Source organism: Numenius arquata, chromosome 5 (assembly GCF_964106895.1).
Source record: "Numenius arquata chromosome 5, bNumArq3.hap1.1, whole genome shotgun sequence".
Taxonomy (NCBI): Eukaryota; Metazoa; Chordata; class Aves; order Charadriiformes; family Scolopacidae; genus Numenius; species Numenius arquata.
Window position 1 is genome coordinate 56,394,186 of NC_133580.1, and position 23,709 is coordinate 56,417,894.

Below are 23,709 nucleotides of genomic sequence, written 5' to 3' on the forward strand. Positions count from 1 at the left end.
ATACCTGGTCCATCAACAGCGCCTTCCGTTATAGCGTTACACAGATTTCAGTGTTTCCCTTAGTTAGGCACAACCCCCTCTGTGAGTTAGTTACCAAGGTTAAGGCATTTCTAAAAAAAGCTTCATCTCAGCCAGATACTGCATGTAGTTTTACATCTGGGAATAATAAAAGAATAGAATTTTGTACAATGCTAGCTGGGAAAGAGAGAGGAGCAATCTCTTGTTAATAAGAGCTCCAGCAATTAATCCTGCTGATAAAATTGGATGTCACTACCTCCCTGAATCTGGATAGTCTTATATCCTAATGCTATTACACCCACAACAACTTGTGAGGCCTTGTAAACAAGTCTGGAGCCAGACAAATGTTCTATACAAAGGAGAAAACTTGGTGTGGATGGGACTGGCCTGAGTTCAGCCACGTCCCAACGAGCAGAGTGACACCATCTCTGGCTATCCCCAGGGTCATTGGCAATGAATCCCCTCCATTACGTTGAAGGGTGGCTAAGAAGTATTTGACACTTTTTTCCTCTGCAGCATAAAGTGACTGTAGTGTAGCTATTATTTTAGACTAGAAGGCTATGTGTGCTGAGAGCAGTTCTTCTTTGGGTTCATTAGGGGAGTACAAATGGTCTTTCTACAATTGCCAATGTTTCCTCAAAGGTAAGAGGCATTCCCCCTCCGCTGGCTCCGTGACCAAGCTACAAACGTCCTTTTTGTTTGTCTCTCTGTCATGCACTGATCCAATAATGAAACTGAGACACACACAATCTTCCACAAACAGCTCTTACTGTGCAGGAGTGCTATAGCCATCAGCCTGCTTGAAACGTGGCACAAACCTATTCTCAGTGGTGTCTCAGTATTCCGCTTGTTCAGTTGGAGCAAAAAGGTGCTTTGGCAACACGCTGGAACAAGCAGAGGAAACCAAAGGGAAAATGCAGCAGGCGGGGTGTGGGCACGGTGCTGCTGCTTCCCCCTGCTCTGGCTCTCCAGGCAGCAGCAGTCCTGCCGCGTTTAGCAGATGCCTCTTTCTGCCCGGCTGGCCAGGGGGAGAGGTGTCGAGAAGCAAGGGAGAGCTGATGGAAGAGACATGCGAAATTTTGCTAAGTCATAGGCTGTAGCTGGGTTCACAGGAGGACTAGATCGTCTTGTGAGCAGGAGCAGACGTTTAGCACAGGAGAAGCAAAGGCAGCTCCGGTTTCAGACTGTCTTCTACTTGGCTTCTACACTTAGTTATTTTTACCATTCTTATAGGGAGAGGCAATCTATTTAGCAACACGGCTATTACTCATTAACAAAGATGCTGACTGAAGAGGGTAGATTTATGGCTTAGATGAGGAACCCAAATCCATATAAACATTTCCCGTGGCAAATGAAGGTGTTCATCTCAGTATGTGATAAGCAGGGATGATTCTTCAACATGAGATAAACCTTTTCCACTACTTTTGGCCCAGGGTGTCCCTCACAAACTCAGAGCTACCAAGGCTCACTCACCGGCTAGCAGCAAAACTGATTCCTTCCTCTTGGGTCCTAAATGTAAGCTTCACATTTTTGCAGCACACTATGTTGTTTTCTCCCTTTCTCTCTCTGCCAGAGACATCTATGCAGCTTCTCAGAGGCCAGCTCTGCCCAAAATGTAGCACCTCTCCCCACCACAGCCCCCTGCAAGCTGCCACGTGAACCATACATCAGCCACAGCTCTGTAATGTAAACATCCAGGAGTGAAGCAGCTTGAGCTTTCAGGTTATCAGGTGTTAATATACATAAAAACAAGAGAGAAAAGGTCTGGTTTATACCAGACTTCGCTTTATAGCAAGTCTTAAATGTGTATGTGTGCTGATGTGGTGTTTGGACATTTCCTATGTTTCCTAATGCCAATGCTTGCATATGTTTTGGAGGGTGCGGCTCTGCAAGGGCCAAAGATAATTCTCCAGTGTGTGTACTTATTTATATAAGTGTGGATGCACGTAACTGGGCCAGGGCCTGCCTGCCTGGAGAGCAGGCAGCAGGAAACTCTCTGAGGCCAGCTCCCGAGCTGCGTGCTCTGCTCCTGGAGCCCTGCACCCATGGGTCTGGGTCTCTGGGCACAGAAATGACCAGCAAATCTGCGTCCCCACCCCTTATAGCTTGTTTTGTCAAAGCTCCGGCAATGCCAGCTAGAAGAGTTCGGCCACTCCCTTTCCCTTTTTCATAAGAGGAATGACAGGCAATGATAAACAGAGGCAGGCTTCAGTCGCTACTTCTTCTGTGCTTGAAACAGCTTAAATCTCTTCTATTTTTTGAGCGGAATCATCCCTGGGCTCAGAGGAAGACGGTGCCACCTCTTCTCATAGTCTCATCCACAGACAGGTTGGTACAGAGAGACCTTTTTCTTCCTGACCCAGAACAGCCTTTTCAATTTTTTATGTTTATTTTTTTACTCTAGCTATTCCACCAGAGCTACAAAAGTCCTTTCAGTAGCACAGCTTCTATTTGAGATTATGGATAAAATAACTTATTGAAGAGGAGAAAAGCCATTTCAAGCTTTCTGAGTCCTCTCTATAATATACGCTTCTGGTTTTAATTTGCAAAGGCAAGCTTGAAAATCTACAATGCAGCACATACATATTTTACTGCCAAGCTTACATTTTTTCCCCCTGATGATTCAGCACTGAAAGAAGCAAGCTGCTGTGATTAACCCTAACCCAGACAATAGAGCTCAACAGCTACTTCCAGTGCCATGGCCTGGCCAGTTGCCTTTTCAAGAGCAAAGCCAACAGGACAGTTCTGCACTTGAGGATATGGAATAAGCCCAAGGGCCAGTCTTAGATTCAAAATATCTAAATCATTCAGTGAGGCTTACACAATTGCATTGTTATGAGTGACAGATCAACCAAGATTAGATAATTTATCTTGCACAGACCAGCACACCCCCTACCAGCTTTCTGGGTTTCTTACAATACTGTTTTAAACTGGAAGACATATGTATTCATTTTAGTCTGTTTATAGTCAAACCCTCTGCTTTTCCAAACAAAGGTTTTCCGTTTCTGATCATATTAGTATTACTCTCCTTGCAGTTCTGCACGGTTCATTGAGTCAGTCTTTGCAACGGTAATCTGCCTTGTCACACTAAAGAGGCAAAACTTACTATCAACCGTGATATGCAAACACTGCTGGGCTGTACCATTTTGCAAAACGTCGCAACCACAGCTGCAAATGACAAAGCACAGCCTGCCCCTGGAGCCAGCTCCCGGCTATGGCACAAGGACAAGGGCAGGACAAGATCCATTACAGAACTCTATAATGGATCAGAATCACTAGGAGCAGGGTGCCGGAGGAGTGGAGAAGGAAGGGGACTAGAGGCAGAGGAATGAGGCAGTTGAGTAGATTAGCTAGGGGGGGGAAATGGTCAAGCAGAAAGCCCAGGAGACAAGGCAGCTACTTATCTAAGGCATACGTGTAGGGGCAGAAGTGATGATCCCCAGCCGCAGAGAAGGAATTCTAGGAAAACTGGAGGAGAGAGGAGTGACTGCAAAAAGCAGCCCACATGGTTAACTCCTTTTCCTGGATACATCAAAGCTTTTGTGAGTAGAGGACTGAATTCCTGTTAACTAATCTTCGACTCCAGCAATTGCACTAACTGCCCCAGGGGAATGATGGGTTTGCAAACGGGCAGAAGCAGTATGGAGGAGCCCTGATGTGCAGGCAGTGAGACAGGCCCTGTTTTAGTGCTGCTCCCTCACAGGAAGAAACCTGAAAGTACCTGAAAGAGATTAATGCTTAATCTGCCTTCACTTTGCAGAGCAAGATCACAGCAGGAAGACACAAGCCAGTATTCCTTATTAATCACCCTTATTTCTAACCCACCTGCTGCCTGGCATTCACTTAAACACTCATTTTTATTGAATTGCTAACGGTGTTCCCACAGCAATGACACTGCAGCTGGCTCTTCCAGGGCTATTTCTCTCACAGGACTGGTCTGGGGCCTGCAAGAAGATGCTGAAGCTCTCCCATGGCTGATGGGAGTTCACGCAACCTGCAAACCACAGGTCAAAATTTGTGCCGAGGCACATGGATACTTGCCACGTGGCAGTATCCAAAGCCATCCTCAGTAGTGGCCAACGATTCTCCCTTGTTCCTAATTGTCCAGATGCAACTCAAACAGGGCTGCAGTTGGAGGAGCCTAAAAGAATTGAGAAAGAATATTGCTGTCTGCCTGTCTGTCCCCACCACTTGTCTCAGTGCCTCTAGTGATAGGATCCCCCGTGCCATTCCAGCTGTGCCTCTAGCCAGTAAGTCCCACTCCAGGGAGTCATTCCAGCTGAAAACACTGAACAGAAACATAATCCCAATGCAAAAAATCTCTAGGTGAGCTTTTTTGGCCTCATTTGAGACATTTTTCCAGTTGTGAGGGGAAAAACTACCAGTTAGGAAAACAAAACACAAGGAAACAACAACAACAGCAACAACAAAATGGCCCAGGGGATGCCAAATTGGCTGAAGATTTATTAGGCTGCACCTGCGGCTGGGCTGCTGCTGGGCTGCTGCTGAATGTGCATTCGCTGTGCACCAACATGATCTCAAGACACATAGAGACTCTCTAAGTGCTTTGGCCAACAGCTTACCACAGAGTGAGAATCTTACCTTTGAGTAAGCTCAGCTCTGATGAATGCCACAGGACAAAGGATGATGTCTGAAAAACTGATTTTTTTTATCTATGGTGCTACAACCCTTCCAAACCATTTGCCAAAACATCATTCCATCCTCCTTAAACAGCCCCCTAGCATAACTGTCTTTTCATTAGTTTAGATGTATGAGAACTATTGTAATTAACATCACATCTGGTTCTTCTGTAGGTAACTGAGTTTTAGCCAAATGTGGGTTTTTTATATTACAAAAGGTTGGCAGTTAATTCAACAGCCTAGACTAAAATCTTAATAACTGTGGAATTTTAAATCCCTGTCTTAATCACACATTGTCTCCTAGATAGGGTTGTCCTGTTATAACCCTGTGAAACTGAAATAGTGCCAATTAAATCAATGGAGTTACAACAGATAAACAAAGGGATTGAAATTTCAGTTTTATTTCTGCAATGGGCAGAGCAACTCCAAGTCCTTAAACTTTATTGACCTGTGACAGCTGTGTCCAACTGGGGGGGTGACTCTGTTCAAAAACTGTTCAGCAGTAGTAAAAGCCCAGCAAAGAGAGCAGGACATGGCCCACCAGCCTCAACCACCATGTTTACAACAAGATAGATGACTTCTGCATGGTATTTCCATGCTTAGTCCCTCCTCAAACAACAGCACCTGTGACATTTATCCAACATTTGGTCCAGGCTTAAGGAGGGGATGGCTCTCATATGCCCAAAGGGGAGTGTGGTAGCTGTCAGCCAGTCAGCACCCCTAAACAACCACTAACTGACGGTGTGAAGGGAAAGTCAATGTCTAGAAATGTTAAAGAGGATCAACCATTAGTGTTACTAAATCTTGCTAAAAGCCTAGATGTGCCTTAGGGCAATGGGCTTTTTGTTCAAGTTTTGATAGCTATGTATTTACACACCCACACTTTTAAAAATGTCTGAACAAGTATTCTGAAGAAAATTTTGCCTTCAGATTAAAATCATGCATAAACTATTTCAGCAGTAAAAAGGTTATGCCCATGTATTATGTTTTCGATATAAACTTACTTTCCCCACAGAAGTGGTTGTTTCTGATCCCATTCCCCATGTTAAACATAGCTGAAAATTAATGTTGCTGAAATAATAATTCTGTAGAAATACTAGCATCACTGGTGGGAATCCAGAGCAGCTCACATGACTCAGTGATGAAAACCAGGTTTATGAGAACTGGAATTTCTCATCTTGTGAGTATGCATGATGTAGACACTAGTTCTGCATTTTTTTGTTTTGACAAGGCTTGGACACATCCATCTTGGGTGCAGCAGGCGAGATTCTCACAGCTTGGGCTTTCCCACACATGACGGCATGGTGCTGTGGCCATGCTCCCTGTCTGAGCCTGCCCATACCAGCCACGGCAGGGCAAGGGACCAGCCGGCACCACTGGCCCTGGGCCAGAGGAAGAAACCCCAGGCCACTGCCAGGTCACCCAGCTCAGTCACACGCATGAGAGCAGCAGTAGCTGGAGAGGCTCTACCTGTGTGCATGTGCACAGGCAGGGGTTTCACCAGCAAACAAGCATTAGAAATGTCCACAGCAAGTGAAGTAATGGTCCCGTGAAGCTGTGGCCAGTGTGAAGCTTATGGAAGGCAGTGGCTTTTCCTTTTGTCGCTTAGGAATAAATCACAACACACTATGGAGATGAGAACACCAGAGAAGGAGAGGGGAAAGGTACAGCATATATACGTGAAGCCAGTTTTTCAATCAATCTTACTCAATGCCATAGCTTAGAGAGGAGCCAGTGACACAGAAGCTGTTCTGGGTCACAGAAGAAATACAGTGCCTGTCCCCTGCCTCCCATCCTGGTGGTTTTTACCTCCCCAGCTCTCTTTCTTATTCCTCCCCATTCCCTCCCACCTCCAGAGGTTAAACTCTGAGACCCTCGGGATGGGGCAATGCCTGGCCCAGGAGCAGAGCAAGCCAGGATGATGAGAAACCACCAAGGTTCTTGGGAGAGCAAGAGGCCCACAGATGACAAGCGTGCCAGCCAGGGATACCCCAGGAGCACTTTCCAGCTGCTCTCCCACCTCCACAGCTTCAGATCCAACAGCTCTGGTCCTCAGCAGTGACATCTGACAGTCTATCCCAGGCACCCCAAACATCTTTCAAATATTCGGACAGGGAGCTGGGGGTGGCAAAAGGCTCAGGCATCCCCTTCCTGCGTTCAAACCCAGTGCAGCTCCGGTGTCCCCCCAGAAGCCGTCTGTACAAGCCGAGGAGCCCACACGGTGGCACCACAGACGGCGGCGCGGCACCGGGCCGGCGGCGGAGGCAGCGTTCTGTGCCCGCCGGGAGCCGTACCCGGGCAGCGGCAAGAGCTCGGCTGTTCCCTCCCCCGTTCACCCTGTAAACCCTGGGGGTTCGCACACGCACTTGAGCACTGGTGTACTTTTGCCCTAGAAGTCCCCAATAAAGTGCTCTCTGAACATGAGTGATCAGGCAAGGTTTTATCACTGTTATTTTGCAGCCTTAGCCTGACCCCCCGGGCAGCATCTCAATGGTAGAGCTGACCCCAGCTGCAAGGAAAGTCACCTGCTTTTAGTATATTGACACATGTGACTTCATCCTACTTCTACTTTGGTTTTATTTTTGTTGTCAGTGAAGTACTGCATTTAACTAATTACTACTGGAATACATCAGTCAGCAGCAGACGTGTACACAACTCAGATAAAACAGGAGCCTGGGCTTTTAGCTCCTTCTACCAAAGGCTGGCCGCCTTTCAGGGGAAACACGCTAAGCAGTGCTTTTCTCACCCAAACTAGAGGCTAAGGGGCCAGTAAAACTCATCAGGGTTTGGAAGTGCGGCCTCGCAATGGGGAAGTGTGGGATCTTATCACTGGGAGAGACAGTGGCTTACTAGCTCCTCAAGGATACAGGACACAGCTGAGGAGAAGGGATCTGCCCTCTCTCGGTGCCATAGTTCCCAGCTGCTGCTCAAAAAGCTCCCAACACTGTGATGCCTGTGCCATATTGTGGGGCTGGATGACAGTAATCACTTCCTTATTTTTCTAAGCAGAAGAGCACAAAGCATTTCGTAAGGATCTTGGTATTGTTAATCATGTTTCATCTCAGTTTCTTATTAAAAAAAGCAAAGTGAGTCACAGAAGAGCAAATATCACCGGGAAGGCCAGGCAGTCTGCAGAAACCAGCTCTAGTCTTGCTGCGAGTTAGACAGTGGCACTGGTTCCTTCTACCGTTCTCTCCTGCCCTCTTCCTGCAGGGCACTGCAGGTCCAGCCACCGAGATCCATGGAGATCTGCACAAGGGATCCCAAAACAGGGGAGAAACTCCCACTGCTGCAGCTAAGGACATAACCTACTGCCCTGAATGTTGAGAGGAGACCCCTGCAAGGTCTCCTCATGAACATATTTAGCACTTCAGTCCCCTTTCTTTTCCTGTGACCTGACATGACCTCACCTCCCCCTGAGAAATCTGGCAGGTCTCTCAAAGTCCAAGTTCTACTTTATTTCCTGGTCTAACATCCTCCAGTGTGAAATGTGCCCCTTCCTCCCATTGCACACCATGTAGTGATGTTGGCAGCTCACTTTCCCTACCACTAGCCATCCCTCTAGGGCCACATTCAGCAGTGTAGTCCCACCACATGCAAGGTGTATTTCCATCGCCTGCCTTTCCTCAAGCCTTCCTCTAAAGACAGTGCAGTTGCTGACACACACAGAACATTCTGCCACAGCAGAGTTACCCCTCAGTGATCCCTATGTTTGTGGTTGCCAGGATTAATACCCCATGGCAAAACTTCTATCAGCTGGAACTGGAGTAGAATCATACCTCACAGAGAAAGGGCATGCTGCAAACCACAGAGCCTCTTCCTGTAACTGGCTGTAAATAGGCTACAACACTTCTCTTTGTGCAGCTTTATCCAAAAATAAAATCCCTTCAGGCTGCGGTAGACCTCACTTTGATGTTCATGGGAACAGCACTCTCAAATTATATGCAGTACACGGCACATGGACTGCATTGTGTAGCAGTTCAATGCCAGTGAGTCTACAGCTTATAGTTAAGCACTGAAATATAGCTGAACTTCCTTGGGTAACATTAAGGTCAGTTTCAAGTTAACTTATACCTTCCTGTATTCCCATAAAATATTTTTCTGAATTATTTTGAGTTTGAATCTTCTGAAAATAATTTTCCTGGAGTAGACCTTGTCAATTCACTGGCATTCACCTCTCCACTGTCCCCACATAAATGAAATCTGAATTAAGTCCACTTGATTAAAAACATCATGTATTTTTAAAAGAGACTGTTAATATTTTTTATTAGTCAACTGGTTACTGATCTGAAAGCTTATAATCCATTTAGCAGCATGTTCCTATCTAAACTTTATTCTAATGGGTAAATTTGCTTTTCCAGCCAATCAACTCGTACAAATTCCATATTGCTTATAGCAAGCTAAAACACACCCTACAGCTGTCAGATCCTAATAAATCTTTTCATACTTTGGACTTGAAATAAATGACCTAAAGCTAAACGTAAGGAAAAGATTTTTTCTTAAGCAGAAAAGCACATAGAAGGTCAAAAGTTCATCTTCTTGCAATCCAACCACCACGTTCCTAGAAGGCAAGGCCAGAGATGGGGCTAATCCTCTGCATTCCCCACGACAACAAGGGGGTTTCTGCCGACTGGGAACTCCACACATTGACAGAAAAACACATCCACATGTGGCTTTAAAAGTCAGTGATGGGGAAACATTACATTCCCATACACCCCAGACTTGTTCTTCTGTTGCAGAACCCTGCCACAGCCTGCCTTCCCATCCACAACCCCAGTTTCATCACTGGCAGTCTGCAGATTTCCAAAGAGCTGATCCCCTCCTAGGGGGCAGTGACAGCTTCTGCCTCCCTCGCCTCAAAGCTGGAGCCCTTTTCTCTGCTCATCTCCAAGAGAAGGAAGGACAGAAGAAGGGGAACTTTTGGGGTGGTTAGCCTTACCTAGGGTCTCCTGGCCGGTTTCACAGCGGGGTGCTGGCTCGGTGGCCCTAAGCAGCCCGCCGAGGAGGAGCAGGAGCCTCAGGACCATGCTGGAGCCCCTTGCGCAGGCACCACAGTGATGTGGCACTAGCTGCCTGATGGAGCGGCTCCTCTGCTGGGAACCTCAGCGCGGCTCTGGCTCTCCAAGCTGCGGAGGAAATCAGTGCACTGCAAGGGCATGCCCACGTCTCACTGTGTGTGCAGTCCAGGCGTCAGATTTCAGCGAGCATTTGAGCTTGGAAAGCAAAAGGCTTTGAGACAGAAAGGGAGGAGGAATGAGCTCCCCCCTCCCCTCTGCCTCCAAACCCTCTCCTTCTCGCAGCCTGGTTTACAATTTCATAAACAGATTGAGCAGAGAGGGGGGTCCCTGCAGGGATGCGCCTGCCTGCTCCTCAACCCGGGGTCCCACACCTTTGGTCTTCATGCAGCAGTTTTTCTAAGGGACACGGGAGCTTCGTTAAAGCTGAAGCCAAGAGCAACCGCCTGGAGAGAGCAGGGGGAAAAGAGGCAGCGAAAAGCAAACATTCAAAAGCAACTTTCATCCTGAAGAATGGTATTTCATAACCCACTTAACTGCAAGTTTAAAACACAATGTGACAGCAAAGGGACTCTAAGCTGCACCACCTCCAGCACAGCGAGAATGGGAACCCACAAAATAGCCAGTAGGATCCCCCTCCCCATGCTGCTCCTAGGCATTTTACTTAAGACAAGATGCAGTTTACAGAAGCAAACGTGGAAGGATATCAGTCTTTTCTGTCTATTCTTAAAAAAAACCCCACAATAAAAAAACTACAAAAACGTAGATAAGATCCCAGAAAAACAATACAACGTTTAATTAGGTGGTAAATCTGCATTAAGTTTATCTTAAATTTATTTTTTTAGGTTGTTTTTTTTTTTTTTTTCCAGAGAAATATGCACTGTATGTTTTTATCCCAATACAACAGACTTGGTGGAGAAGTTTGCTTTAGGTAAGATGTGAACTCGTCATTTCTTACCTACACATCAAAAAATATCCTGTGCCACAGGAAAAGGAATTTTTCTGCAAAAATCTAAACCAAAACAGACCACAGCATTGTATCTTTCCAGGCAATGAATGTTCCTTTGAGGACAGATATCTGCTTACACATGAGAGCAGAGAATCTGTCCTTGCAGTTGGAGCCCACTGGCTCCTGCTGATCACTATCAGAGAGATCAGTAGGGAGTTATGGTGCTATATGATAATGTAATCAAATAAACCCCCCTGTAGGGAAACACACTAAAGAAGCTGACAGGGCAGGAGAAAGCTGTATGTGTCTCAAAAAGCAATTGATGTCTCATCATATTTGTGAGAGGTTACACTGCTAGATGAATTGGGAAGCTCCGCGGTAAAATACAACCTCTGCTGTGGAAGGGTGAGTTTCTTGCCTCCAGTATTTCCTACTAGATCTGGATACTGCAGCGTCTACCCTGGGATTAAACAGCACCAAAGCCCATCAGAGTTCAAAGAACAGAAAGTTCTAAGGAGAACAATATTTAGCTGCCTTTTTTTTGCCCTGATCACACAGCAGCATGTCTGAACTGTCTCTCTCAAAAAAAAATATAGTACCAGCACAGCTCTGAAAGCGTGATCTCCAAGGACAGAAGTACTTCACCTTCTGCCCAGCAGCCTGTGGGTCGGTTTCTTTGAACACCAATCTGCCACATTCATACCTGATGTGCCCAAGTACAGCCAAGGATGCATCCAAGACCAAGGCTTGCTGTGTGCCTGGTCCATGCATTTTTTGTTAAAGCGAAAGAATGAGGCTGCCCAGATCTGAGTGATGAGGCTAAATTTCTTACAGCAAAAAAAGCTGTGGAGATTGTACCTACAGACAGAAGCTGACCTCCAGTCCTTGGAAACGCTGTTGTCTTTCTAAAGTATGGAATGACATCTTCTCCATACATCCCAGTGCTTTTTCAGGTGAACTTTGCTGCAGAACTGTCCTTCAGCAGCTGTAATCTCGTCAGCTTTCCCCTTTTCTGTCTTTTTTTCTTGTTGGTATTTTTTTGTTTCCACCTGTGATGTCTCACTCGATTTCCCATCCTTCAGCCTAGGCGCTACACCCTTGTGAGTGTCTCCTCCCATCCACCACACTTTAGGCCACCAGCCCCAGTTTCAATGCCGCATGCTTTAGGACCACATATTTTAAAATACCAGCAAACGTAAGTCCACTTTACCAGGAACCCCCAAAATATTTTGCAAACCGCTGACACCTGCTTCCACCAGTGCTATTAGCCCTACTGTGACACTCCACGTTCATACTGCGCTCCGTACTCTCAGACACTAATGAGAAAAAGTCCCATCACACTGGGAATACTGGTGTCATTTGGGAATGTCCATTTGTTATTTCCTGAATTAAATGATTGTGGTACACTATATCATTTCTTGTTCTCAAGATTATTGTATCCATCTAATATTATTTGTAGTTTGTCTATGCATTGATTTCCACACGTCCCCAAGTTGAACCGGCCTTTGGGCATTATATCATATTCATCAGAATCAAATGGAGACAGTATTTTCTCTGCCTTGCATAAGGCAGTTCAACATAATGATTAACTTGGATGAGCTCTGGAACAGAAAGAACATTGTGTCTCATCATAGCAATATGCTCAGCCTAATTAGCCTTGCCAAGGGTCAGGACTCCTTGGCCTCAGTGCAAGCTTTCCCGGACCAGAGATACCACCTTTACACACAGCTGCAATGTGGTACCCTCATGCCTGACCATCACCTTGGGTTTCTTTATGACGAGCTACAGCGTGGCTTTAAAGATCCACCATCTCAGGTGACAGGAACAGAGCTCTACCCACTCATTGTGCTTCCAAGGCTGTATCCTGCCCCACACCATAATTGTGTACACCGGGCTGCCTGGCAGCCCTTTAAAGATTTTGTCTTTCCGTTTTGATTTTTCTTGACTTCTTTAAAGGATCAAGAGGAAGTATTGGGCAGGAAGAGAGAGAGAGAGGCTTTTGACATTGCTGTCAGAGATTACCCATACCTGACGTTTGCACATCCAGGTTTGTTCAAAACATGAGAATGGGAGAACTGGCCTGGCTCAGGGTTAGCTCATCCCCTGCAACACCTGGGGTGTGGTGTGCTGTATGGCTCTTATACACACCAACATACGGTGTGCGTGGGTACGGACAATGAAGAAGTACTTGGATCAGTAAGTTATCTGGTTAAGGACTGTTCAGTATAACAGAATAAACAAGTAACAAGGAAAGTGAGCAACTGAACCCACAGATACTCAGGAATTAACCAGCAGGTGATGGAGACATTAACAGGGACCAGAACATGTTGGTCACTGGCTGATGGGCAGTAAAGCAACAATTTGGGCACAGCCTTGAAGAGGGTCAGCCTGAGCTTTATCACTGATAAGAAGCATGGAATATGATTATCATTGATATTATGGGATATTAGAAGTGAACTCAGGGACCATGCAAAATTTATTACAGCCTGTTTAGGGGAAGGAGTAAAAGGAAAGACCAGAGCGGATCAGGGAGGCAAAAGAGTAAGAAAATCAGAGAGGAGGGGATAAAGGGAAGAGCTGCAGGCAGGCAGGCTGCAGACCAGTATGCTTATCTGACTGAATCCTGTGCCTGGTCCCTGCAATCTAGTCTGTTTTCATATGAAATCCTTTCTTAACCATTCCCCCCCCACCCTCCACCCCTATGTAATCTCCCCCTCTGACTTAGGTGTGAGTGTAGAAAGGTCAAGTGTCAGCAGCTGGAGAGACCAAGGTGTAAGCTGCAAGGTCTAAGTGCCAGCAACTGGAGAGAATTGCATGTATTTGTATTTCCTGAGTGAGTACAATTCAATGTCCATGTGTGTGCGTGCATAGTTTTCTAGCAAACTTCAGTCTGGATTAACACACAAGTAGGAGAAGGCTTGCATCTGGGAAGACTCAAGGTCTGAATGAGTGGCTGGGTAAGGGGCACAGGGTGCAGACATGGCCTCAGAGCTTAGACTGCCTGTTCTTTTCCTCCTTTCCAAGGCATTTGAACCTGAACTTTATAGCGTGTCTTTCTGTGAAGCTTTTTCCATTCCCCTGTGCACGGTTGCCTACTCTGGGTACCCCTGTAAACCTGGATCTTCCTGAGGTTCAGCTACTCCCACCCATACAATATTTCCATCCATCCAGCATTTCTACCTTGTTTGGCTATTTTTTCAGCCCATTATTGTACTTTATGTATGTCACTTGTCTTTCTCATATGTTTGTTATATGTTAACACTGACTATATCAAACAGGACTACTACCAGGTATTGCACAGGTGTACGATCAAAACCTAAAAGCACTAAAAAGCAGCCAGGGAAAGGAGAGTTGGGAACAAAGGGACTTCCCCACCTCTACATTTTCATTTTTGGGTTTTAGTAAACCTTGTAGGCTTTCCAGGGAGCTGACATCAAGTTGTGCCTTAGGCTTAAATATGATATATTCACTCAAATTCTAAAAGAATCTTAAAAATGAACAAGCAAATCCCACAGTGATGAGCAGCATCAACTGGGTTTAATAATTTTCACTTGAATCATACAATAAGGTTAAGTTAAATAATCTTACTAGCTCTTATCACAGACTACTTCTTTTCTGGTCAGACCTTTCTGTTAGCCTACAGTCCACAGTATAGCAGCAATCCAGAAATCCTCAGACAGGACTAAATACCAAAACTGGTTTATGTCTTTGGCAAGTACTCAAAATGGGATTAAATACAGTACATTTAACTTGCTTGCATTCTCATGGTTCTTACTATTGTCAGAGAAAATTAGTAGAGGGATATATCAGACTCAGACTGATTTTAATTACATGGTTCTTTTTATTTTCACTCTGCTGACAGGAGGTTGAACCATAAACAGAAGCAGTGCTGTCTAGATAACTGTTTTCTGAAGGGCATAAACAGACTGAGAGCAGATCAAAATGCTACTTCATGGCTTGTTATTCTCTCCCTCAAGAGGTGTCAGTGAAGCTGGCAGAGCAGTGTATGGCAGCACATCTGCTCCAGTACAGTCAGCAGGCATACTTTTAGAACTTTACAGTAGTTTAAATTAATCCAGGAGATATTTTCATTTGCACAGCAGAAATCAATCCTTATTCTGATTTTTTTTTTTCCTCCTCTTTCTACAGAACAAGAACAGGGCAGAGAAGAGGAGCTGATCTCAAGATAGACAGGGAGTGAATTAGCAACTTCCTGCAAAGCAATAGGAACTTTTTTTTTTTTTTTTAAAAAAAAAAACCAAACAAAACCCCAAACTATTCTACTTATCTTTGCAAGACCTTATCCCCCTATGCCCTGATGGTGCATCACACAGCAACAGAGATCTGAGAAAGACCCACAAGGTCTTCTCTTTCAGCTTCTAGGTGCTAAGTTAAAAGAGGAAAACACATTTTTTTTCTCTAAACAAATTTTTCTGATTCAAATTAACATGCATGTGGATAAGAGAAATGGCTATTTCACTGTAAAGATGCACAGACTGTTCTGAGCTCTGCACTTGTTAAGAGGAGCAGATATTTTGGGATGTTTCTCTGTGCCTTCTGGGACCATCTACATTATGTTTGTGGAGCTTTTAGCTTTCTCACACAGATTTTTTTCAGCAGCGCCTTTTATCTCAACTTTCAATTTGTTCCCTGTATGACCCACAAGATTAAACCAGCTTTAGAAACTACCACACATAAACAGAGTGCCAGAAATTTGATGGAGAGACTAAGAGTAGAGAAAAAGACCACACAAACAAGAGTTTTCCTGTTTTTCCTACACTGTACCCTAAGAGTTTAACCTACAATGGATCATGGACTGCAACTTTCTACATGTCTCAAATACTTCACAAATTCCCTGTAGCCTCTAGCAGTTATTTTTGATCACTATTGACCAAGTCCATATTTGTACCAGCTCACTAAGGGAGGAGGAGTAATGTCTTGGTAGACCTCCCCAGAGCAAGCCAATCTAGTCATACTCCAAAAATTAAATTTCCTGCAATTGCTCCAAAATTGGACTTAATTATTTCCTTTTTAGTTTTATCATTTTGGCATATTTTGCCAATTTATTTCCCCCATTTTTTGCTTACATGCTGGAAACAAAAGCAAGCAATGAGTGTGGGAGGGTTTTTTCCCCTATTAATATTAGAGTCACAGATATTTCTTTCCTCCCTGTTTAAATATAATAAATGTAAAAAAAGTAAAAATTGCAGCTCTTGAAAAATATTTAAATCATTTAAATTCAATACAAGTACTGCCAGTGATAATTAAATTCTGTTTTCATCTTCTGACTTGTCACAGAATAACTAAGTCAATGACCCACAAAATTAGTTTCTTATACCACTTCCAGGTGATCCACTGAACTGATCCTACTATAATGCAGAGGAATGCAATTAAAGCAGAAGGCGGCCCTACCATCCTCTATAGATTCATCTGAATACATGCCTTTCTTTTAGCATACCCTCCATATGATCTCTGTGCTTGCTTGGGCTAATCAGTAAGAAATAAAGCCACTCAGAAAATTTCTTTTGATGACAGGAGAAAATGATATCTAGTTAAAATTCAGCCACGATCAAAGGCACAAGTGATACAAAAAACTGGAAGGGAACCTGGCACCAGATGGTAGAATGAGACCACAAAGGGACAAAAGTAATAAATATGATACTATATCCAGGAGAACGTGCAAAATAACATGCACTGATTACCAAACCCTGCTATAAGCACACAATATTATTTAAACTTAAACATTAATAAGATAGAACTGACATGAGGACCTTGTTATCATCCCAAAGGCTGCCTCTTATTACTCCCACATGTAAAATAAAGCAGGATTACTACTAAGGGGTTACTGGTAATGCATTTTGTGGTTACAGCTCAAGACGAGGCCCAAAGATGACTCTGCCTGACTCCCATAAAGCAAGAAAAATAATACAAACTACTCAGTGAATCACAGAACTGAATATATAATGGCTACAAGGAAAAATAAGTGTGCTCAGAAAAGATCTGTGCTGAGAACTAAAGGTCTTTCTTTTCTTCTGATCACAGATGGAGTATTAAAAATTAATGTAAGCTCTACCAGAAAAGAACTTGACAGTCCTATTTTGAGACTCATTTCACTTCATCTCTTTTCCCTGTCTCACAGAACATTAATGCCAAAACACTCAAAAGAAGTCCTCTAGGGCTTGCTTTGCACATTCACAAGGGTGCTGGGAAGTATTTTGAAAAAGTGACTTTGAGTGCTTTAGTTTGTAGATACCTGATGGGGGAAACACTTAACAAACCCCAGTTTCCTTAAAGGCAGATCCTTGGCACTTTCCAAAAAGTCAGGCGCTCCAAGTCTGACACTCTCCAGAAAACCAGGTTTTAAACTTGGACAGCAAGGACTAGTATTTTGGATGATATTGGCACGAGAGGTCTGAGGATTTCAACTTCACTTTCAGAAATCAATCTCCAAGTCAAATCAAGATTCAAGCCTCACAAAGTCAGGAGAAATAGGCTGTTAAACGAGTTAAACCTGAATGTTTTTAAAGGTATTTAGGGACTTTAAAATTACATATCAGTATACTGAGACTGGTTGTCCAGCTAAATATCTGGGCAATGATAATTTTTAGATGTCTTAAGATTTGTTTTCTGTATCAAGGTTCCAAGTCTTTAGACTGACACAGCCTAAGTGTCCCCTAAACAGAGAGCCTTTTAACAGATAAGGAATTCTAGTTCAGTTTTTATTTTCTTCTTTCATTCAAAGAATTTAAAACCCATCAGTGGAAACTAGAGACCAAATATAAAACAACTAACTGTAAGGTCTATTTTTTCCAGACAACCTTTGGAAGATATCATCTCTAGCCTGCAGTATGCAGGTGAGTTCCACTTGCCATGCTCAGACTGTCCTTTGAGGACAATTTAACACATCTTCAAAGACCAGAGGAGCAGAATAGGGATAGCAAAGGTGGAGAGACCAGGTTGGGACCATCCTTGGGATCATGCAGGATCCCACACAGCCAGCATATTCAACAGCATGATACCCAGGCCCACAGAGGCAACATCGCAAACAGCCTGTCTGCTCTACGGAGAGCAAGCTAACCTCAAGGTCATTGTCCCAGCTTTATTGAAGTCTACATGGCATTTAGATTACATGCCAGACCCACATGCAGCATCTCATCTCTCCAAGTTATATGTAATTAGTCATTAACTCCTGGAAATGGATATCTATTTCAAATGCAGTCTGTAACAGCATCTGGGGTGGGGGTCACTGGCTCAGGGCTGCCTCATGTAACTGGTTCCAGAATTCAGCTAGAGTCATGTACAGCACTGCTACGTGCCACTCTTCTGTCATGTTATTGTGCATCCAATGACATTAAAAGCATGAGTGTTTTCATTTCAGCAAAAGGATTAACAAATTGGAGGGGATTTGGAGAGTGGTAGCGAATAGGATGGGCCCTTAGGCATTGATTCATGATGAGAAATAATTTCAGCTGCTGAATATGAGTTTTTCTTGGCCAAACAATGACTAACTGGATATTCAGGAGTTACCTACAAGTATTTCGACTATGTATGATGCTTCTGAAAATATAAGTTGTACAGGGCAGGCCAAGCCACAGTTATGAAGGGTCAGGAGAGCAGGATCAGGGCAGTCAAAGAGAGTAAAAGAAAGACTACAGGGTCTTAAATACCAGCCACAGGAACACTGTGGAACAACACCAGTCATGGGCTGAGCTCTGGGAACAGCTCCATCAGTAATTAGTAAATTAATAGTTTAATTAAATTATTTGTTATTATAATATATAATTTATAATATAATATATTAATATATTATACTAATTTATAAATTAATTTTAAAAAAATTTTAAAAATTAATAATTTAATAAAAAACTCCAATTAGTAAAATCCTTCTCCCTGCTTTTCAAAAAGCCAATATTTTGGATTAAAATCTCTGCCAGTGTAAATTCGTCTGTGCTACTAATATCACAATGTTGTTCTCTTTAAAGATCTGATCCAGAACTGCTAAGTTTTGTACAGATGTGAGAAATGCCATATCATCCACGTATCAAACTAATCTCTATATATGTTTCTTCTCCACTCCTTCAGTGTACAAGGCTTCAGGACAAGGACCTTAGCAGCTCAAAAGTTGTTGTCAGTTGTCCTACCCACGCTGTTACTCCCTAACCCACTGTAACACTGAGTTCCCTATGACAACAGGGGATTTGTGTTTTTCTAATTTCCTTCAACTGTTCATTTCACAGAGTTATCATCCTCTTTTACTGTGGTTAGGGAACAAAAAAGAACCAGCGGCTCATCAAAAAGATTAATGTTACTTGTCAAAATTTTGATTAGTCGGGTCCCTCCATTAAACCATTGCTAAGCAGAATGCTTTTGGAGCACAGATATCCAGAGAAATACCTGCAGGAGCTGATTTTTTTGTATTTTTCTACAGATTTTTGTGCTGCGCACAACTCTCAATAGCTCCTTCTTTCTCCTTGAAGTAAAGGAGATTGTACCAGGAGGCAAGTCCAACCTCCAGCTTCCTTCTGTGAGGAAGTCAAGCTGTCAAGAAACCTTGCTAGCTCAGAGCAAGCCATTTACATACTCCACCTTATGTTGGACCTGTTTAGCTTCAAGTTGCCAAGCAACAGCTACCCTCAAGACTCATCAAATCAATGCAGCACCAGTACGGGAAATTACAAGGCAAAAGGTCCTGGGATCCATTTAACTGGGTTTTTTGCAGGTTCATATCATGTACAATTGAAAGTCAAAAGGTGACTGACACTCTAAGGGCTGAACCTGCGAGAATCAGCATTGGAATTAGAGGCTATGAGCTGCCAGGGCAATAACAGACATTTAGCCATTGCAGAAAAAGCCTGGAGAAACCCACTATGCATCCACATTGGGTAGTTGCATTTCCATCCAATCTTCCCTTCATGAGGTTTATTGGGGCAATAGGTGGGAAATTTTCTTGAAGCTTCAAAAATAAGAACTTTATTTTTATGAGGAATTCATGCTGAACACCTTGATTCAGCCATAAATGGATATCTGGTAATTTTATCTGAAAGTGAAGATGTGACAGTAGTTGTATTACTCCTCTCTGTGTGCCACTGACTGCAGAAATTGGTAGGTTGTAATCCCAAGGGAGAAAACAGATTCAGTAAGATTCTTGGTTTGATTCCTTTGCCTGCTTTCTTTGTTGAGTACAAAAAAAAAAAAAAAAAAAAACTGAGACACAAAGCTTTCTTTCTAGTTTATTTAATTTGCATGTTACAATCCTGCTCAGCCACACAAAATTAAAAACTGAAAAGGCTGTCAGTGGAAAACTAATTAAAAAACAACAACAAACCCACAGAAAACCAAAACCACAGGGAAAAAATGTGAAAGTGCCACCACAATAACCTGAGGGAATGCAGGTCTCAAAGGTTTAAGCAGTTGTCAGAGGACGGAATGCAGCTCCCCCTATAGCCATACAATTTGCATTTTCGGTCTGTTACCTTTTGAAGAAAAACCTGCAGCTTCTAGGTTACATTTCCATTCAGTGGTCTTAATGTGTTTTGCTAGGATATACAAGAATCCGAGATTTTTTTTTTTTTTTTTAATGTGATTAATTCAGTGACTAGACTGGTTAACTGAGGTGGTCTTAAATGCCTTTTGGAAAGATTTCTGCAAATTCAGACTTGGACTCTACTGATGAAAACTTTCAAGTAAAATCTTGGCTTACTTCTACCTGAAGCCAGTGAGCCAGGATCTTATCCTTAACATATTTCCCCCTTCAGTTATTTTTCTGCCCACTAACAAAATGAGAGGAATATAAGCAGCCCTCACAAGAGGAGTAGGAACATCATGTCCTTGTATGGGGCACTTTGTAACAAGCGCCCTACCCACTAAACTTCAGCGGAGTCCGTACTGTCTCATAGACAGCATCTCAAACTCTTGTTTGTACAGGGGGAGAGGAGGACCCCTTTCTACCCAGCCTCCAGCCTGGCCAAAGTAACATTCTCCAAGAAGAGAGATCCCAGCCTGAGCTCTCACACCCAGGGAAGATCACTGAAGCTCCATCTAGAAGCACATAAGAGGGAGCTGTGGCTTAAACACATGTAGCTGTGTTTTATGAGTAAGGGGTGTCTGTCACTCCTTTTTACATGGTGATGGTGTGGAAGTGCCTCAGGATGACAAGAGGAATATCTTATACTTGTATCCTAAAAGGTTTTCTCCCAGAAATTCAGCTCCACTGTCAACTCTGAGGTATCCCCAGTCATCATGAGAAGCACATTTTTAAACGCCTGAGAAACTTTGTCCAAAAGATCAGCAGACAGATTCAGGATTTCAGGATGAAAGTGTTTGTCTTCCATTCCTAGGTATCTTCTAAACCCTGTTTCATGCAATTTGATCGTGTCTTGGCTGTGTGGTCTTTCATCTACCTGTGCCTCAGTCTCCTGAGAAAAGCAGTTCTATTACTTTCCTGGCTTCCAGCAAGGTAATAAGAATAAAAAGATAATGAGGTATTCAGACTACTGTGTGGGGAACCCAAAAGATATTTTAAATGCCTAAAGCAGGCTTCATCAGCAACAACAACAATAAGAGTCTGATTAGCTGAAAAGCTAGCTTTCAAGCTGAAAGCCAGTCTGAGCTATGCACCTGTAAGGAGTGATCAGCAATCATTTGTAAAACAAAGGTCACATATCACCAAGGGACATTTTGGTTTACTGTGAATAAGGACAAATATGAAACAGAAGACCTAAAACATGTTTAAATATTCTCGTGCAAATGCTCACACGAACCCAATCTCTGGTCCCATGCCATGGAGCAACGTTATTGAGTAATTTATTGGGTTTCAATGAAACATTCTGAAAATGTGCCTCAGGGTTGACAGCTGCAAGCAAAGAGAACAGAGTAGCTAGATATGTAGAGACAGGAATTATAAAAGTGAAAAGGTGGTGGTAATGAGTCTGCCACTTAAGGTCAGGCTCTACTGAAATACAATTAGAGTGCTAAGCCTTCAGTTGAAAAAAGAAAACCAACAAACAAACAACTGAGAAAGTGAGTTAAGTAAAGCTACTCTAGGGTTAGGCGTGAAGAGCAGGGATATTCTTGGAAAGCATTTCAAGATTGTCATCCATTTGTTTTAGGAAAGGAAACTTGGAAACTTAAATGCACACTGCATAGTTTGCTCCAAATTTGCTGGATACAAGCCTGTATACGCTATGTGCAAACAGCAGGATGCAGTAAAACGGATGAAACACGCACAACATAGCTTAGGTTAAGTCCTAAAGGGTGTGGTTTTGGGTTTTGTTTAGAGTCTTTACAGTCCACAGTAGGCTGCTCAGCAACTTGCACAGGAAATATGTGATAGTGGATTGGACTCAAAAATGAAGAGGCTTAAGTTGTGGTTTATAAAGTTTCTGGAGGCACCTGCTTAAAGAAGTGGTGCCAGTGCACTGGAATGATCTGTAGTTCTCAACACTCAAAAATACCTTTAACCATATGGACCCTATGACATTTAACATACATGCTTTACAAGATGTTTCATTTGCATAGAGAACGTATGAGAAGCCTGGCTGGGAGCAACTCATGGTTCATGCATTGCTCACTCACAGAAAAGAGCAGAAGCACCAAGTTTGCATCATGCACCCTCATTTGCAGCAAGGAAAAACTGCTGGTAAAGGGAGAAGAGCCAGGGATACGCAGAAATGGGACCAGTCGTTTGGCCTGTGTCACATCCATAAGCCACAGGGAAAAGCAGCTTCAGCTCAGGGAAGGAGCTGGTTGCACAGACTGTGCCAGGTGACATTTTGCTTTCCTAAGCTTCTGGCACAGAAAGATATTCATATATTTACAACCTTTCTTAAGGTCATCTCTGCTGTGTCTCCAGCTGAGCCATTAAATATTAATTGGACCTGCTTTCCAAAAATAAAAAGCAGAACCTCTAATTTACTTGTGTAATTAACACCTCCCGTAAACCAGGTGTCCTCCTGAACCAGACCGAACAAGCCATTTGCACTTCACAATCCTGAAATACTCTGTGTGCTTTTCAGACAGGCACACATTTGCTTGTTCATTCTACATGCACAAATGCATATAATAATTTTTGGGGAAAAATGCCTTAAATACAACAGAAAATACGCCCTCCAGGTGATGTAGTCAAACCTTCCCACTTACACAGGATAGGTCTTTTCAGTTTGGATTTTTTTTTTTTAAGCACTTTACCTAGATAAGTTTGAACGTTTTGTTACAGGTCATTTTATTCAACAAGGCTCAATGCCGCTAAATTTCTCAAAGAGCTCATATTTTAACCCATAGTTGTAAAGAACACGGTCGCTCTCTGGTCTCATAATAGCACTTGCATTAAAGAACTTTGTCCCACACGCCTGACCGTGTATTTAGCCAAACATTGCAGTTTGCTCCGAAATATAAATTCAGTACCACCATTACCCATGTTAAGACAAGGTAAACATGTATTCAGTAATCCCTGAGCCGCACAGATTATTTGCAAAAGTTTAGTAAATGCTAATTTACCCAGATGAATAATATGCCTGCTCTTCAGTAAGGTTAACAAATTAGTGGAGTGACACAGAACCCGAGGTCCTCACTGCTCAGCTGCCACCTAAGCTCAGAGGCACATAAACTTTCAGCGTCACACAACCCAAGAAAACTATCCTAAATTTGCACTTGGCCTGAAGCACATCTTGTCAAGATTTAGCAGGCTAGGATCCAGCTCGTACCTAAACCTTTTGTGAATCTGTAGTCTAAGCCCTGCTTCACCTTTATTGCCTCAGAAACTGAGTCTGACTGTCAGTCTCAGAGCTTACCTGCAACATAGGTACTGGGCAAAAAAAATTAATAAAGTTTCTATTCCCTTTGGAAGAGGTGGCTAATAAATAAACGTCAGAGCACTCACCTAGGAAAAGGAGCATGTAGACTCTCTTCCGTAAAGGTAGATTCAAAACTCCATCCTGGATCTTGCCAGAAAATATCCAAATCATCAGGCCTGGCAACACTTCAGTGGAGGTGTATTAAGAAAAAAATATTGAAGTTTAACATCACCTCAGTTGCATGGACTAATTAAAGGTTTGTTGTGCTGCAGAATTTATACTCTGCCACTAGGATG

At 43.3% G+C, this 23,709-nt stretch overlaps 1 protein-coding gene across 1 annotated transcript in view; it reads right to left on the bottom strand.

Moving 5' to 3' along the window:
- CPZ (carboxypeptidase Z) overlaps window positions 1-9,685 on the bottom strand; it is a 34,720-nt gene extending 25,035 nt beyond the window's left edge. Inside the window, exon 1 of the mRNA XM_074147711.1 lies at window positions 9,598-9,685. Coding sequence (XP_074003812.1) covers window positions 9,598-9,685 — 88 coding nt within the window. The remainder of the gene's footprint in view (window positions 1-9,597) is intronic.
- Between the last annotated feature and the right edge of the window lie 14,024 nt (window positions 9,686-23,709).